General features: G+C 43.4%; 1 protein-coding gene across 2 annotated transcripts in view; it reads right to left on the bottom strand.

The window, feature by feature from the left end:
• Positions 1-14222, bottom strand: part of MMP16 (matrix metallopeptidase 16) — a 151466-nt gene extending 137244 nt beyond the window's left edge. For both annotated transcript variants that reach the window (XM_075270314.1, XM_075270315.1), the window contains exon 1: positions 13844-14222. In XM_075270314.1, coding sequence (XP_075126415.1) covers positions 13844-13969 — 126 coding nt within the window. In that variant the 5' untranslated portion in view covers positions 13970-14222. The remainder of the gene's footprint in view (positions 1-13843) is intronic.
• Between the last annotated feature and the right edge of the window lie 2459 nt (positions 14223-16681).

Raw genomic sequence — 16681 nt, 5'->3', positions numbered from 1 at the left:
TTGCAGATGCTGTTCCTGATGGGATTCAAACCCAGGACTCCAGCACTGCAAGGCTACAGTACTAACCACTGAGCCACCGTGTTGCCCCCTTGTCTGGGATTATGTGAAGAGTCAGAAGGACTGGAGCAAGTCTATATCTGCAGAAAATCTGAGTTTAATTCTCCAACATGCCGGGAACAACCTCCATGCCGAGTTCCTTCATTATCTGCAAGCGTTCCGAGAAGAACTGATGGAAGGCAAAGGGCAAAGTTCACAGCTAATATTGATGGGATTTAGGCTTCTCTTCTCCTCATTCACTTGATTTTGTTAATTGATAAAAATAAACTAACACTTCTATTTTTGAGAGCATTCTTACGTTACAGTTAGGGTTGAGCGTTCGGGATCGGAAAAGTTCGGATTTCGATCGTCGATCAAGTAAATTTCACGATCGCGATCGGAATTCTGATCCCGATCTTTTCCAGCAAGATCGAGGTTGGAGGTTCTCTGAAGATCGACTCAACCCTAAAAATGACTTTTCCCATAGAGAAGCATTGACTAGGGTTGAGCGATCGGGATCCGAAAAGATCGGATTGCGATCGGCGATCGAGCAAATTTCACAATCGGGATCGGCTGGAAAATGATCGGAAATTGGATTTTAAAATCGATCCTGAAATCTCAAGATCGTCTCAATCCTAATTACGGTATTTTTTGTGTATATATATATATATATATATATATATATATATATATATATATATATATGTAAAAAAATATAGTATGATATATATATACTCTACAGTAAAAATAGAGTTTCCCACAGGGTAAAATTATACTTTCCCATGTGAATTTCTACCTGAACTCATTATACTTGAAGCCTGTGGTGTTTCTTCTGGCTTTTTACAAAATCAGATATCTGCTGGAATTTGCCTAGGCCATCATTATCCATACATGCATTAGGTAACAACAGCATACGTATCCATCACGCTATCTGATGTGCAGTTGTCACGAGGAGTTCTCTCGGCCGCCTTGTGACCTCTTTACCACATGAAAGTTATGGCTAGGTGGTAAGAAATAATGATGTTTCCTGACTTAAGAACTCAAAGTGATGTCTTCAGGCAATATGGCGCTACGAACACAAGGTGAGAACGTAACAGAGGATTGTTAGCTGCTGAGAAGCTACCGGAGGTAAACTCTGTAGGTACACACGAGAGGAAAAGTTCAACGCATACACTTTGCTGCTACATTTTTGGCGACAATGTCTTATCATGTACTGACCCCATTAAATTAAAATGGAGTCCTGACATTGAGTTCATTATTTCTACAGTAATAATGGCACTGCAAGTGATATCTTTTAGCTAAATGGCCTGGTTTATTAAAAAAAAATAAAATTTTTTGATTCTACCTTTATGTCACTATTTATAGTTAAAAAAAAATAAATAAATAAAATTCAGCAATTATCACTCTGGCCACTAAGCCAAATAATAGACTGACAATTGCCAATTCTATAGGGTTTTTTTTTCCCACAGTCACCTCATTTACATCACAGTATTACAATAGAAGACAACACCTCTATAAATGACACCACTGGCCCATTCTTGCATCCAGGACTGGTAATAGGTGATGTCACAGGTTAGGGCAGGTTCACACTTGCGCCCAGTCTCCACTTTGTGGGATTCCGTCTTTTGCCCGACAAACTGGACAGGAGACGGAAACCCGGCAGTCAGTGTCCACCAGTGAGCGTCTTCTGGTCTCCGTGGCGAAACCGTTTTTTTTTTTTAACCGGACACAAACTCCTGACTTTGTGTCCAGTTAAAAAAAAAAAAAACGGTTTCACAGCAGAGAGGCAGAAGACGCCCACGGGCAGATGAATGGGTTTCAAAACTGACTGCCGATTTCCATTTCCTGTCCAGTTTCTCGGGCAGAAGATGAAAGCTTGCAAAGCGGAGACCGGGCGCAGGTGTGAACCCGCCCTTATCTACTCCCCTTCCCCATACATAGCATGTCTAGAAAACTCTCCCACAGACCTTAATGAGTTGGCGCTGACCATTGCTTCCTATGGCCATGACTATGCTGTAAAGCGTATCACTAAATGCTGTTAACAGAGATAAGGAGAAGATCAGACAAGATGGCGGTCGCCATAATCACGTTCAGAAAATAGAATAAAAAAATAACAATAAAAACAGATAGAAAAAAGTAATATGTTTCACTAATAAATATAATTGTGAAAACTGTACGTTATAATTTACTGAATGTTTTAGCATGGCGGTATATAGTGTGTTGTCATAAGGTCATTGTATGCCATGACGTTCCTTCTACAAGTATAATCCTGCAGAATCCTCGTGAATGACTGGACAGTCAGCGACCAGCAGGCAGAGCTGCGAACAATCCTTCACTTTACGTTATTCCACTGGCTCGCAGTTGTCTCGCTGTCTGCAGTGGTCGCTGGCTCTGGGCCAGCACTGAGGTGAAACAGTTGCCATTTCCTGATAGAAAAGCAACAGGATATATAAATCTCTCATGTAATATACAGTATATTCTTGGATTTCCGAAGAAAGGTTTGGAGAAACCAGGAAAGCACATGACTGTGTCATATGGAGCGACCTATATCTGAGCTTAAAAGTCGGAGATCATGGGAACAAACCGTTTCCATATGCCCTCTTAGGCTACATGTACACGACCGTGTGCCGTGTAGTGGTCAATAAAAATTACACGGATGACACACGAATCTGTTATCTGTGATTTTCACTGATCCATACATTGAAATACAGATGGGTATAGGACCTACTCCATATTTTGCGCCTGGGCTCACATTCGTAAAAACTAAGGATGTTTGTATGGGGCCATAGTGGTTGCAGATTGGTGATGAAAGTTATGGTTGTGTGCATGAGGCCTTAGGGTACACAGGGTTGTATGCATGAGGCCTTAGGGTACACAGGGTTGTGTGCATGAGGCCTTAGGGTACACAGGGTTGTATGCATGAGGCCTTAGGGTACACAGGGTTGTGTGCATGAGGTTTAGGGTACACAGGGTTATGTGCATGAGGCCTTAGGGTACGCAGGGTTGTATGCATGAGGCCTTAGGGTACGCAGGGTTGTATGCATGAGGCCTTAGGGTACGCAGGGTTATGTGCATGAGGCCTTAGGGTACGCAGGGTTGTATGCATGAGGCCTTAGGGTACACAGGGTTGAGGGCATGAGGCCTTAGGGTACATAGGGTTGTGTGCATGAGGCCTTAGGGTACACAGGGTTGTATGCATGAGGCCTTAGGGTACACAGGGTTGTGTGCATGAGGCATTAGGGTACGCAGGGTTGTATGCATGAGGCCTTAGGGTACACAGGGTTGTATGCATGAGGCCTTAGGGTACACAGGGTTGTGTGCATGAGGTTTAGGGTACACAGGGTTATGTGCATGAGGCCTTAGGGTACGCAGGGTTGTATGCATGAGGCCTTAGGGTACGCAGGGTTATGTGCATGAGGCCTTAGGGTACGCAGGGTTGTATGCATGAGGCCTTAGGGTACACAGGGTTGAGGGCATGAGGCCTTAGGGTACATAGGGTTGTGTGCATGAGGCCTTAGGGTACACAGGGTTGAATGCATGAGGCCTTAGGGTACACAGGGTTGTATGCATGAGACCTTAGGGTACACAGGGTTGTATGCATGAGGCCTTAGGGTACACAGGGTTGTGTGCATGAGGCCTTAGGGTACACAGGGTTGTATGCATGAGGCCTTAGGGTACACAGGGTTGTGTGCATGAGGCCTTAGGGTACACAGGGTTGTATGCATGAGGCCTTAGGGTACACAGGGTTGTGTGCATGAGGCCTTAGGGTACACAGGGTTGTATGCATGAGGCCTTAGGGTACACAGGGTTGTGTGCATGAGGCCTTAGGGTACACAGGGTTGTATGCATGAGGCCTTAGGGTACACAGGGTTGTGTGCATGAGGCCTTAGGGTACACAGGGTTGTATGCATGAGGCCTTAGGGTACACAGGGTTGTGGGCATGAGGCCTTAGGGTACACAGGGTTGTATGCATGAGGCCTTAGGGTACACAGGGTTGTATGCATGAGGCCTTAGGGTACACAGAGTTATGTGCATGAGGCCTTAGTGAGTCATAGACAGAGGGTTCTCATTTAGGAACCTCACTTTGTAGAGGGTCAGTAACAACCAAAGCCTCTCGCTCTGTCATACACACCCTGTCTATGTGTTACACGACCAGTCATTGAACTCACAGGGTACGATGATTGTAATATAACATTGTGTCATATATAACACACATATAGGAGTTTTATGAGACTGTCTAAAAGGACCATTGATCCTGGTGCCCCTAGCAACCAATCATGGTGAAGCTTTCATGTCTTAGAGTGTGCTTGGCAGATGAAAGCTGCGCTGTGATTGGTTGCTATGGGCAACACCGCCAATGGTCCTTTTAGACATGTCCCATAATTCTGCCTCATTGAGCCTCATTTATGACACGTGACAAGGACAACTGGGCATTCTGCCCATAGCTACCAGTCCATGGTGCTGGAGAGTAACACCACGTTCTATAGATAGTCCTCACAACATGCTAGGACAGTGGGATTAGTAAAATAACATGGAGGAATATTACATATAGAGATTTCAGGATGGCTTCTGTATGTTCGTAGCTGATAAAAGTTTAATGAGGTGACCCTTTTAGTAAGACCACTTGCTCATGAATAAAACAGAATGGCAGGCTTATTGCTCCCATAGGCACAGATGCACAAGAAACTAAGAGCAGAAGATGTGCGCCTTGTCGATTCCTCGGTGCACACGAGCACGACTCTGCAGAGCGCCGGTTATACTCATACTCCTACAATGGCCGAAAAGCTCCAACAAAACAAATCTGCGAGGCGACTACTGTATCTATCTGCCATTATACTATAACATACTAGCTGTCTCCTATAGGCATACTGCAGATACTGATCTCCTTCCATGCCGCTCATTTCTCCTCACCAACAATTCTCTTTTCTGAGACTTAACAAGTCTTAACAAATCAGTCCCCATGTTCTGCTCCAGATAAAATCTACATATTTGCCTTACACAGTCGCATTCATAAAAAGAGATTTTATTTAAAATTAATTTTTACATAAATTTGTTGGGGCAATCATATCACCTCACCTGTAAAAAGAAATCTGTCAAATGGCTACAACTAAGGCGGTGCCATATGTCAGGCGGATATTAGGTGACGCTTAGAAAGATGGAGCCAAACCTTAGTTGAAGACTAGAGATGATTGAACCGCTTCATAAGTAGTAGAAAGGGACAAACCTCACGAATATTTGTCAGGTTCCACCATCCAGTTTGTTTCATGCTGAAGTTCTGCGGCGCGAACCCTAAGTGCTGTTATTATAGGCCCAAAGTAGATGCGGCAAGATCACAAATAGTTATACTCATCTTTCCTCACCTCTCCTAGGTGTCAATAAAACGCCCTAAGGACGGGTCAAAAGACGTAAGAGGTCGCCAGGGGACTGCTGGATACCAACAAGATGCCCAGGAGAGGTGAGACAAGGAGAGTACAAGGGTAAATTCACACAGGGTTTTTTGGACCGGAACCTGAGGCGGAGGCTACCCTAAAATACAGGGATGCCGGTACAGTCACACACTCCGCTCTGGATTAGGCCCAAATGAATGGACCAAGTCGAGAGGGGGTGTCTTTAGGCGGATGTCGCGAGGCGATTCTGCCTGAAAGAATGAGCATGTTGCTTCTTTTTCCGGCTCCCAGAAAAAAGAACTGACCGTCTCCCATTGATTTCAATATGGATATGGCCTCAAAATCCTGACCGGAAAACCCCGTGTGAACTTACCCTAACTGTTTCTTATATTGCCACACCCTCCCTCAGCAGTTTCCGGAATACAATAGTGTTTCGAGGGTGATGAACGTCAAAGACATTGGAAACTTCAGGTCAAATCCAGTTGGATTAGAATGGATACTCATCTCTAGTAACTAGTTGGGTCCATTATGAATTTTCCAAAAATTTTGGGTCACCACGATTCATTATTATATTCTGTGACCAATTATTCTAACGGTGGAAATGTACAAAAAAATATTCTACAAAATCCATCTGACCTGAATTTCCCATATTTTATCCTAGTCTTCCACTCCACCACCTTGAAAGGTGACATCGCTCTGAAATTTTGAGGATTCTTGAGCTCAATATCCATAACGCCTGTCTACTACAACATTATAGATATCATCCTGCAAGGGTTGATACACTGTAGCTTTAAATCATATTGAATGTTCTATATCTGATACAAATACCTAAGCTGGTGAGTGACAGGTGTGACACAGAAGAATATCACGCCTATAGATCACTATCAGTATTCTGAGCAGCTCATGATAGCAGGTTCGCAAAGTCTGTTAAATAATGAATATCTTGCAGGTTTCTATAGTCACAGAGGTGACATCTGAAATGCAACCTGTAGTCAGCATGGCGCAAGAAGTTCTAGCACAGGGGGCTATTGAAGCACTTATGACGCCAGAAAGCGAGATCGAGGATTTTATATTTACACCATAGATTTAGTAACTTCAGTAACTGTATATTATTGTCGCCTTTCCCCGACCGCATCTTCAATAGACTGCAATAATAGAGTCGAAGCCAAAACTAAAGGCTGCCATGCAGATGTAATTTCTATACAACTCGAAAACGGTATTGAACTCCTCCGCAGGGACTGTACAGGACTAATGTAGAGATCACAAGCCAGAAAGTCCTCCAATATGGCTGCATATTAAGAACATCCAGTGATCTGGAAAAATCAATTACCTGGCATCAGTATAGAGTTATAGTGTACATGGAGAAACTTATATAGGATGAAGTTCACTCTCAGTTCATGGACAATCTCGGCACTGGAGGAATACAGAACAGGCAGTAGAAGACTGAAGATCATAGACACCCATTGAGTATTTACTTTAGGTTTACTTGTATAGCGCCATCATATTCCACAGCGCTTTACAGACTTTACAGATTGTCAGTCACTGTCCCATACAGGGCTCAATCTACATTCCCTATCAGTATGTCTTTGGAGTGTAGAAGGAAAGCCATGCAAACCTGGTGGGAACATACAAACTCCTTGCAGATGTTCCCCTTGGCAGGATTCGAACCCAGGACTCCAGCACTGCAAGGCCACTGTGATGCCCTGAGTATAATAAATCATGTCAAAAATGTTGGTAAGGCAATGTCATAGGTCCCAGAAGCACATAGCTTACTGGTGCCTTGCAGTGCTGGGGTCCAAGATTCAAATCCAACAAGGGAAACATCTGCAAGGAGTTTGTAGGTTCTCCCAGTGTTTGTGTGGGTTTCCTCCAGGTACTCCAGATTCCTCCCACACTCCAGAGACATACTGCTAGTGAGATAAGACCGTGAGCCCTATATGGGACAGTAAGCGATGGCAATATTTGTGAAATGCTACAGAATATGATGGTGCTATATAAACAAGATATAAGCAAGATAAAGAAATGGGGGGAGGTGAGCGGAGCACAAAATATTAGATGGGGTTTCCAAATTGGGTATCTAAGTGCTTGCAAGGAAGGGTATAGTATAGATGTCTGCTTCTGTGTAAGTTATTCCCCATACACACTGTCCTTATAGTAGCCAACATACACAGCAGTATGTATATAAGGAAAGCCCCCATTCACCCTACTTTGCATTGTGCCCCCAAGTTCTCATCTAGTTTATGCTTAAGTATATACCTTTTTGTATATCATTGGGTTCTTTGGCCATCTCCCGGTCTACTCAATGACTGTAAAGTGGTTCTCTGCAGCTCAGTTAGGGACAACTGGATAGCGGGACATATTTTGTCCCGGCTGACCATTGAATGTGTATGAAGGTCTCCGACCCTTCAGTAAGTGCCAGACGAAGTGTTGGGCTGACATTGGCTATCAATAGTGTATGAGAAGCTTATATTGGCATCACTAATTCATCTCAACTTCCCAAATGCTCCTTTACTTTGTTTTATAATCATAAATTTTGTGACTTTTTAGCCTTAAAGTAGATCATCAGTTTTAGATAACTGGGGTCCAACTTTCAGAACCCCTACGGATCACCTGTTTTAAGAGGCTGCGTCACTTGTGTGAGCTGTGTCCTTGGTTACATCGGGTCTCAGCACTGCAGTGCTCCGTATTGCAGTATTTTTCCATTCAAGTCAACCTTCCTAAAATTGATGGACTATTATACAGTCTATCCATCTATAAAATGGTAGTTCTTAGCCTCTGCTAATAGGCGCCACTCCATTGAATCCAGCACAGTTATAAGTTTCTCTCTAGTCCCCACCATTCCTGAGCAACCAACGCAGTTAGTTTTGGTGCCTCATGTGATAATAAGCTCTGTAATATGAGGAGGACGGTGTCAGGCGGGGGTGTGATTCAGAGCTCCAATCAGAGGCAGCCAGTGTCAGAGCTCAGGATCACACCCCTTGTCTGCTCCTGCCTTACCCCGCCCTCCTGACAGTACAGAGACTAATCTCAGGCACCAAAACTAACAGCATTGATTGCTCAGGAATGGTGAGGGCTAGAGAAAAAATTCCAACTGTTCCAGAATCAGTAAAGCAGTGACTATTACATAATCTAAAGAGCTGGACTTGTTGGAAGTGGTGAAACGTCCTCTTTAATGACTAATCCACACATCCAGGCTGTTTCTATGCCAGTCCTAATATCCCTCCACCACAAGAGGATGCACCAAGTGTACAAGGAGGCACGCAACTGCACTTAAATATTAGCCATCTCATACTCTGCATAGATTTCAGGTATCGTTTATGCCACTTTTCTAGCATAAATGATGATAAATCTGGTTGGTCCCACCCCTGCCGCATACCATTGCCATGACCCCTCTTTGGAAAGTAGGGAGGGAGGAGTAAAGTGTCACCAGTTGCAGAAAATTTTGCCACCAATGGTGTTGAAAAAGAAAGCGGACATGGAATAATAATATTTCCCAATGTATTCAGTGAAAAATGGACAAATATAGTACAGACTGTATAAGAAGACAGACAGAACTCTAAAAATAAAAAAACTGGTGAGCTTAAATCCTGAAGCAGAAGATTTGGGGATATACTGAAATATATTATGACATTAGTCAGAACAGGTAATGTAACCCCAGAAAGATGTCAATGTTTGTCTTATAGGGTTGTCTGCTTTGGACACTCCCTACTTATTAGTCTCCGTTCACATGGGGCACGGAATGGCATATTTTGGTCCAGATTTTGATGCGGGAAGCCACGTCAGACTAGGACCAAAATGCACCTGCCGCGACTGTCACGGCTTCTGACAGTCACGGCTTCTGACAGTCACGGCTTCCTGCTCCGGAGTAGGTCCAAATGAATGAGCCTAGTCCGGAGGGTGCTACCGAGAGGCGCACGCCGGGGCTGAATCAGCTGCGGAATCCGCCTGAAGAAAGGACAGCTCTCTTCTTTTTACCTTGAGCAGGAACATACTGCTCATGGGAAAAAGTAAGCTAGCGGTCTACATAGATCTCTATTGTGAGGGGGCAGATTCTAACATAGATTCAGCACCAAAATCTGCCCCCCCTTGCCCCGTGTGATCGAGCCCTTAGAAGCCGATACTTATGTCCCCGGGGATCCCAGTAGTTGTTCTCTGTGGGATACCTTGGCAGTAAGTGTTCAATTTCCCTGCAGCACCACCACAGGGGAAATTAAGCATTAAGCATTTCATATCATGGGGCCGTCTGTCCTGCAAAGAGAGAGATGATCTCTGTAATTGCTTTGTAAGCTTCTGGCCGAGAGATGAGATCTCTTAAAATTTTTGTCCAGGTTATTTAGATTGATGACTTATCCTCAGCATAGGCAATCATATAAAAGATCAGGAGGTGTCCGACAATTGGGAACCCCACTGATCAGTTTGGGTCATCAATAAAAAACAGCTCGACAACCCCTTTAAGTCATTTACTACGGAATCCCATTATTAGTGCTTTTACAATATGTACCTATCACATTAGTTGTTACCTAGTGAGTGCCAATGATGATACAGTCAGAACGTCACCCTGCGCCATATTTATTAAGGGGGCTCTATCTGCAAAATGTTGCTGTATGAGCCCCACATATGTGTGAATAGCCTTTAAAAAGTCTATTCAGGCACCGCTAATCTAATTTTAAACCCCCCTCCTGTTTTAAAATAAAACTATAAAAACATATATGTAAATCATACCTTAGCGTGCACCCTGGGCGGTGATGCACGATCCGACGTCATCTTCTGGCACGCCTACCTCTTCTTTCGGCGACGCCCTCCGGTCCTGGCTCTTCCCCGGCTTCATCTCCAATTGGTTGAAATCCGGCGCGTGCGCAGTAGCGCTCCCTCCGGAGCTACTGCGCACACTCCGGCGCCATTTTTCTCAATGGCAGTGCCACCGGAGTGTGCGCAGTAGCTCCGGAGGGAGCGCTACTGCACATGCGCCGGATTTCAACCAATCGGATTTGAACCACCAGAAGAAGATGAAGATGAAGCCGGGGAAGAACCAGGAACGGAGGGCGTCGCCGAAAGAAGAGGTAGGCGTGCCAGAAGATGACATCGGATCGTGCATCACCGCCCAGGGTGCACGTTCAGGTATGACTTACATCTATGTTTTTATCGTTTTATTTTAAAACGGGACGGGGGTTTAAAATAAGATTAGCGGTGCCTGAATAGACTTTTTAAAGGCTATTCACGCATATGTGGGGCTCATACAGCAAAATTTTGCTGATAGAGCCCCTTTAAGATATTGCTAATAATATAATGACTAAAATAATGTATAGAAATGACTTTTATCACTATAGGTATAAGGCTACGTTCGCATCTGCACTGGCACAGATCCGTCAGAAATCCACCCAACTTTTTTTGTCCAGTGATGGAAACCCAACAGATACTCAATGGATCCTCTTATAGTCAATGGGGTCCCTCAGGCTCCATTTGTGTCTGTCATTGTCGGGATCCTCTGATGGACCAGAAATATGGAAATCATAATGCAGATGTGAACATACCATAAGTCAGTAACTATAGCAATACGGACCACCCTATCAGACCCCCCAGAGACAGAGGCATCATAAATGTAGGCACTAGGAAAGTGTGATAGAGAAGTGTTAGAAAACAGCTCCCTACCCCATCTGCGAGATGTAAACCCGGCACATTCTGACAGTAAAAAGCACAAATAACATTACACCAATCGAATGCAGGAAAATCAAAGTCCGCGGTATCTATGTATAGCAACGTCTAGAACACAAGGATGAATACATTTAAATAAATATTGTCAATCTGTTATTTTCATTTTTTCACTGTGATACAGCTGGCGGCCCACTAAACAGATGTGCCGCTATTTTATATGGCAAATGTTCCAGATATATTTACACCTTTAATATCCATTTATAATATTGTACAACTCCCCCCTCCTCCTGAGTGTATTATACATGACAGATTCCCTCTGGTGCCATCTACACTGCATGCAAATAAGAGGTAGGGGGCTCCAACAAAACCCAGACATAGGAACTTTTATATGGAGAAGTTTATACAATGTGACTTCTCAATACTCATTTTACTGATATACAAAAGACACCTATATTATGTATGCATCACCCAATAATCGTCACTATGTATAAGTAACCATTCTCGATGTAGGACATATTAGAAAACCTTCTAAATTCCATTACATGTCCCAATCCCCAGAGTGTGATAATAGTTAGTGTAGTCAGAGGTCAGAACGCTGGGAATACTAAGTATATAAAGACCTATAATGGGTAGGATAGCAGGAGGTCTTTATATACCGCACTGCTATGTGATAGAGACAGAGAGATAGAAAGACAATCGACAGATATGAGATAGATAATGGATCGTCTATTGTAGATTGTTATATCATAGATAAAAATAAATAGATCGATATCAGATAGATAGAATAGATTATTGAGATATATCAGAAATAGATAGATAGATAGATAGATGATAGATAGATAGATAGATAGATAATAGGTAGATAGATAGATAGATAGATAGATAGATAGATAGATAGATAATAGGTAGAGAATTCATAGAAATGGGATAGAAAGGTAATACATACTGTAGATAGATAGATAGATAGATAGATAGATAGATAGATAGATAGATAGATAGGAGATAGATGATTGATTGATAGATAGATAGATAGATAGATAGATAGATAGATAGATAGATAGATAGGAGATAGATAGATGATAGATAGATAGATAGATAGATAGATAGATAGATAGATAGATAGATAGATAGATAGGAGATAGATAGATAGATGATAGATAGATAGATAGATAGATAGATAGATAGATAGATAGATAGACAGACAGACCAACAGACAGGAGATAGATGATAGATAGATAGATAGATAGATAGATAGATAATAGATAGATAGATAGATAGATAGATAGAATGAGAAATAAGTAGAATGATAGGTAAATACATATATAATCCATCGCTGTGAGATAGTTCTACATCAGACAGATAATATGTGGTAGTTGCTACTTTTGCAGACTGTCACTCTGTAAATCCTGCCACAATGCCCTGTCTGCCACCTCACAAACTCCTTCATCTCATAAAACCCCAAAGCCACAACTGTTTGCAAGACACAGAGCCATGTGGTATGGTTTACTATGCTTGTGGTAGACTGCCCTCTAAAGTAACTGTATCACATCAAGACTCTGCTGTATCTTCTTGTATTTACAAATAGGACATGGAAACAATGTATAATAAGAAGCAAAACACAACAGAACACTGTATTACACAGCATTGTACTACACAACATACTGTACTATACAATACACTGTACCACACAACACTGTACTATACAACTTACTGTGCTATACAACACACTGTACTACACAATACTGAACTACACAACACAACACTGTACTACACAAACTGTACTACAATACACTGTCCTATACAACACACTGTACTACACAATATACTGAACTACACAATATACTGTACTACACAATATACTGTACTACACAACACTATATTACACAACAGACTGTACTACACAACATACTGTACTAAACAACACTGTGCTACACAACATACTGCACTACAAAATGCACTGTACTACATACAACACATTGTACTACACAACAGACTGTAATATACAACACTGTACTATAGAACACACTGTACTACACAATACTGTCTTACACAACACTGTACTACACAACACTGTACCATACAATATTGTACTACACAACACTGTACCATACAATACTCTCCTACACAACACTGTACCATACAATATTGTACTACACAACACTGTACCATACTATACTGTACTACACAACATTGTACCATACAATACTCTCCTACACAACACTGTACCATACAATACTCTCCTACACAACACTGTACCATACAATATTGTACTACACAACACTGTACCATACTATACTGTACTACACAACATTGTACTATACAATACTGTCCTACACAACACTGTACTACACAACACTGTACCATACAATACTGTACTACACAACATAATGTACTACACAACATTTGACTACACAGGGATCCCAGCAGAGACAGGCTGCAGGCATCACTATGAAGTCCACACTAAGCCCTGCCATGGCTCAAGTTCCCTTGTTTGTGCTGCCAAAACTACAGCTCGTGTAAGAACAAAGCCCAAGTCCCAGAGGGCAGTGACCCCCAGCCCCGGCCCCTGCAGGCACACTGTGGCTTCCATGTAGCATCAGATGGCTTGTGGCCACGTCCATTAATAAGCAGTGTCAGCTCCTCCAGATGTTAGTGAGCAGCTGCTGGCTCCCTGGCACCTAATGGGTTAAGGCATGGCACCCTGGACAGGATGCACTATGAGACTTGTAGTGCTGCTCCAGGGTGAAGTATAGACAGATGCCTCTTACCTCTACATTGAAATACTGCTGCTCTGCAGACACAGCACATACAATCCAAAGCAAGGTTTGCCAAAAAAGCACCAATGAATGCAAGAAATCCAGCGCCCTCCTAGAGCCTGATGTGATCCAGACCATGGTGAGCTGCGCCTTCAGGGGTCCTTGTGCTCTTCCTTCACTAAGTCCCCAGTCTTGGTGCTGAGCAGCTCTGCACTAATACCCAGGCATAAGAGATGCTCTGCTGTGAGGGGCACACAATCCACAGGGGCACAGGGGCATTGGATCTTATTCATACCCAGCTGCCAGGCGTGCCAGTGCTGGAGTCCTTGGATCCCCTGTGTGAGAGGCCTGTGTGCCCAGCCTGCCTCTCCTCTGCTTCCCTCTGTGTTCAGTCTCCTCTACGGGAATGTCCATCCTTCATCAGCATAACTCCTCCTCTGGAGCTGCCTTAAAGGAGACAGGCTGGAAACATCAAGAAAGGAAGGAAATCAGACCCCCTCCTCAGCCCCCTCCTCCTCATTCATCTCCTCTCTGGGTCTGGGTGTTGGCTTATCCTATGAAGCTCACTATCAGCCTCATGATAATGCTGGAAATGGGCTCAGCACTCAGAAAATGGCTAGCAAGGATGCCTATACATGGGGAGAGTATAGATTGTATATGACATTATAGATTACATATCTCCAGGGCAATGACAAGCCCTACATGAGGTCTGAGCAGAGGATAAGTCGCAGCATTTGGTCCAGGATGCAAAATAATTCTCATGTGCAGCAGAGCTGCCTGTGTCTAATCCATAGTGCACTAATATGCCATTTACTAACTCTTGGAATTAAAGGGGAAGATATTTAGATATCATTTGAGTCCGCAGAATGGGAGTTCCTCTTATCCGAGCTTTGTAACTCGATGGGATGCAGACGGTGCGGTTATACCCGGCCATATAATAGGTTTCATTTCTATTCTGTGCGATACCAAAGTCAGCTCTGCTATATCTGTATTAATAAAAGATAATTTGCTATTATTGAGTTATCCTATATCCAATGCATATCTGCTAGATCTGTAGGGATCTGACCACTGGGATTCTCACCGACTGCCATAGTGGGGGTCTTATGACCTCCGTTCACCCTAGTAGCAACAATGCAGGTAAGAATTGTATAATAGAGATAGAGCTGTGGTCACACTGGCATATTGACTCTCTGTTTGACTCTGTAGTTTTATAAGAGTCCCAACTTAAAGGAACATTTTTCTTTAATTGTTGTAAAATAATAAAAGACGCCACTCCTAAGGGGACTAAAATATTCCTGACCACTCCAGTTCTGATGCTTCGCAGACCCCACCAATCGAAAATATGCAGATTTTGCATTTTTTTTTACAAGAAACAAGGCGGCCTATTGATTAAGAATGATTAAGAAGGGGATTATCTTTAAGATTCAATTGCTTACACCCCGGGATCTGCAGTACTCACTGACTGTCCCTTTTATAGTGTAGTGTATGGGGCAGTACTGCACTATAAAAAGACAGCGAGTGAGCACTACAACTCCCAGCCTGTAAACAATGGTGGCCCTATAAACACAGGAGTCCCAAAATTCAGACGCTCACCTATCTTGAAGAGAGGCCATCAATCTTCTTAAAATGGTTCATCCCATTAATAGTTTGGCATTGTGAAGTGAGACTGCAATTCTCTGCCACCGCTGCTATGCAGTGGATGGGGCTGCAGCTCTGCTACTATGAGTTGCACAGGAGCAGCCTGCGCACCCTCCCTGTCCATGCAGCAGTAGGATCAGTATCAAAGGTTGGCCAACCCCTTTTAATGTCCTACACATGGAGATGCTAATGTTGGGAGTAGGAAGCAGTTCCATGTATTAGGATTGGACTTCGACAGATATTTATGATGCAGAGGTAGGGGCATTTTAAGTGGCGTCCTAATGAATTCCTTCTACAAATCCCCCTTCCCGCTGCTCTGTACAAACACATCTCTGCTGTTAGCTAAATACTCTTTTAACTGTGCAAACATTGACATCTTGTTCTCCCATCTTCTCATCACCACATCACAGGGTTACCTAATGGGTTTTGCACAAGCGGCGCACACTCTCCATGGAATGGCCGACCACAGCAAATTATCATCAACATTTAGGAATGAACTATTATGAGAAATGCATGGCTGACCCGGTGCCTAATCCACGTCCCATATTTACTAGTAGAATCACATCCTGTACAGGAATAGAATTTTGCCTATGGGACAAGATATTAACTAGAGTACCCACATTGACCCCAAATCACTGCTGAAAATACCTAAAGTGAGTGCGATTCCCAAAAGTGGAGCAATAATAGAAGGTAAAATTGTCTGATGAATCAGGTTTATTACATAACAAGGATGGCCTGGTCAATAGATGTCTCCAGGATTTACTATGAGAAGAAGGCAAGATGGTGGAGGCAATGTGATGCTCAGTGGCGTAACTAGGAATGGCGGGGCCCCGTGGCGAACTTTTGACATGGGCCCCCTCACTTCGACCAACACCGAAGACCCCGACCGCCCCCCCCCCCTCCTGCATTCCTACGCGCTCTATTATGCCCCATAGTGACCGCTGCATAGAGTATTATGCCACATACTGGCCCCTGCACACACTATTATGCCCCATAGTGGCCCCTGCACACACTATTATGCCTCATAGTGGCCCCTGCACACTGTATTATGTCCCATAGTGGCCCCTGCACACTGTATTATGTCCCATAGTGGCCCCTGCACACAGTATTATGCCACATAGTGGCCCCTGCACACACTATTATGCCCCATAGTGGCCCCTGCACACACTATTATGCCTCATAGTGGGCCCTGCACACAGTATTATGCCCCAT

Source organism: Leptodactylus fuscus, chromosome 4 (genome assembly GCF_031893055.1).
Source record: "Leptodactylus fuscus isolate aLepFus1 chromosome 4, aLepFus1.hap2, whole genome shotgun sequence".
Lineage (NCBI taxonomy): Eukaryota > Metazoa > Chordata > Amphibia > Anura > Leptodactylidae > Leptodactylus > Leptodactylus fuscus.
This window is presented reverse-complemented; position numbering and strand designations above follow the sequence as displayed.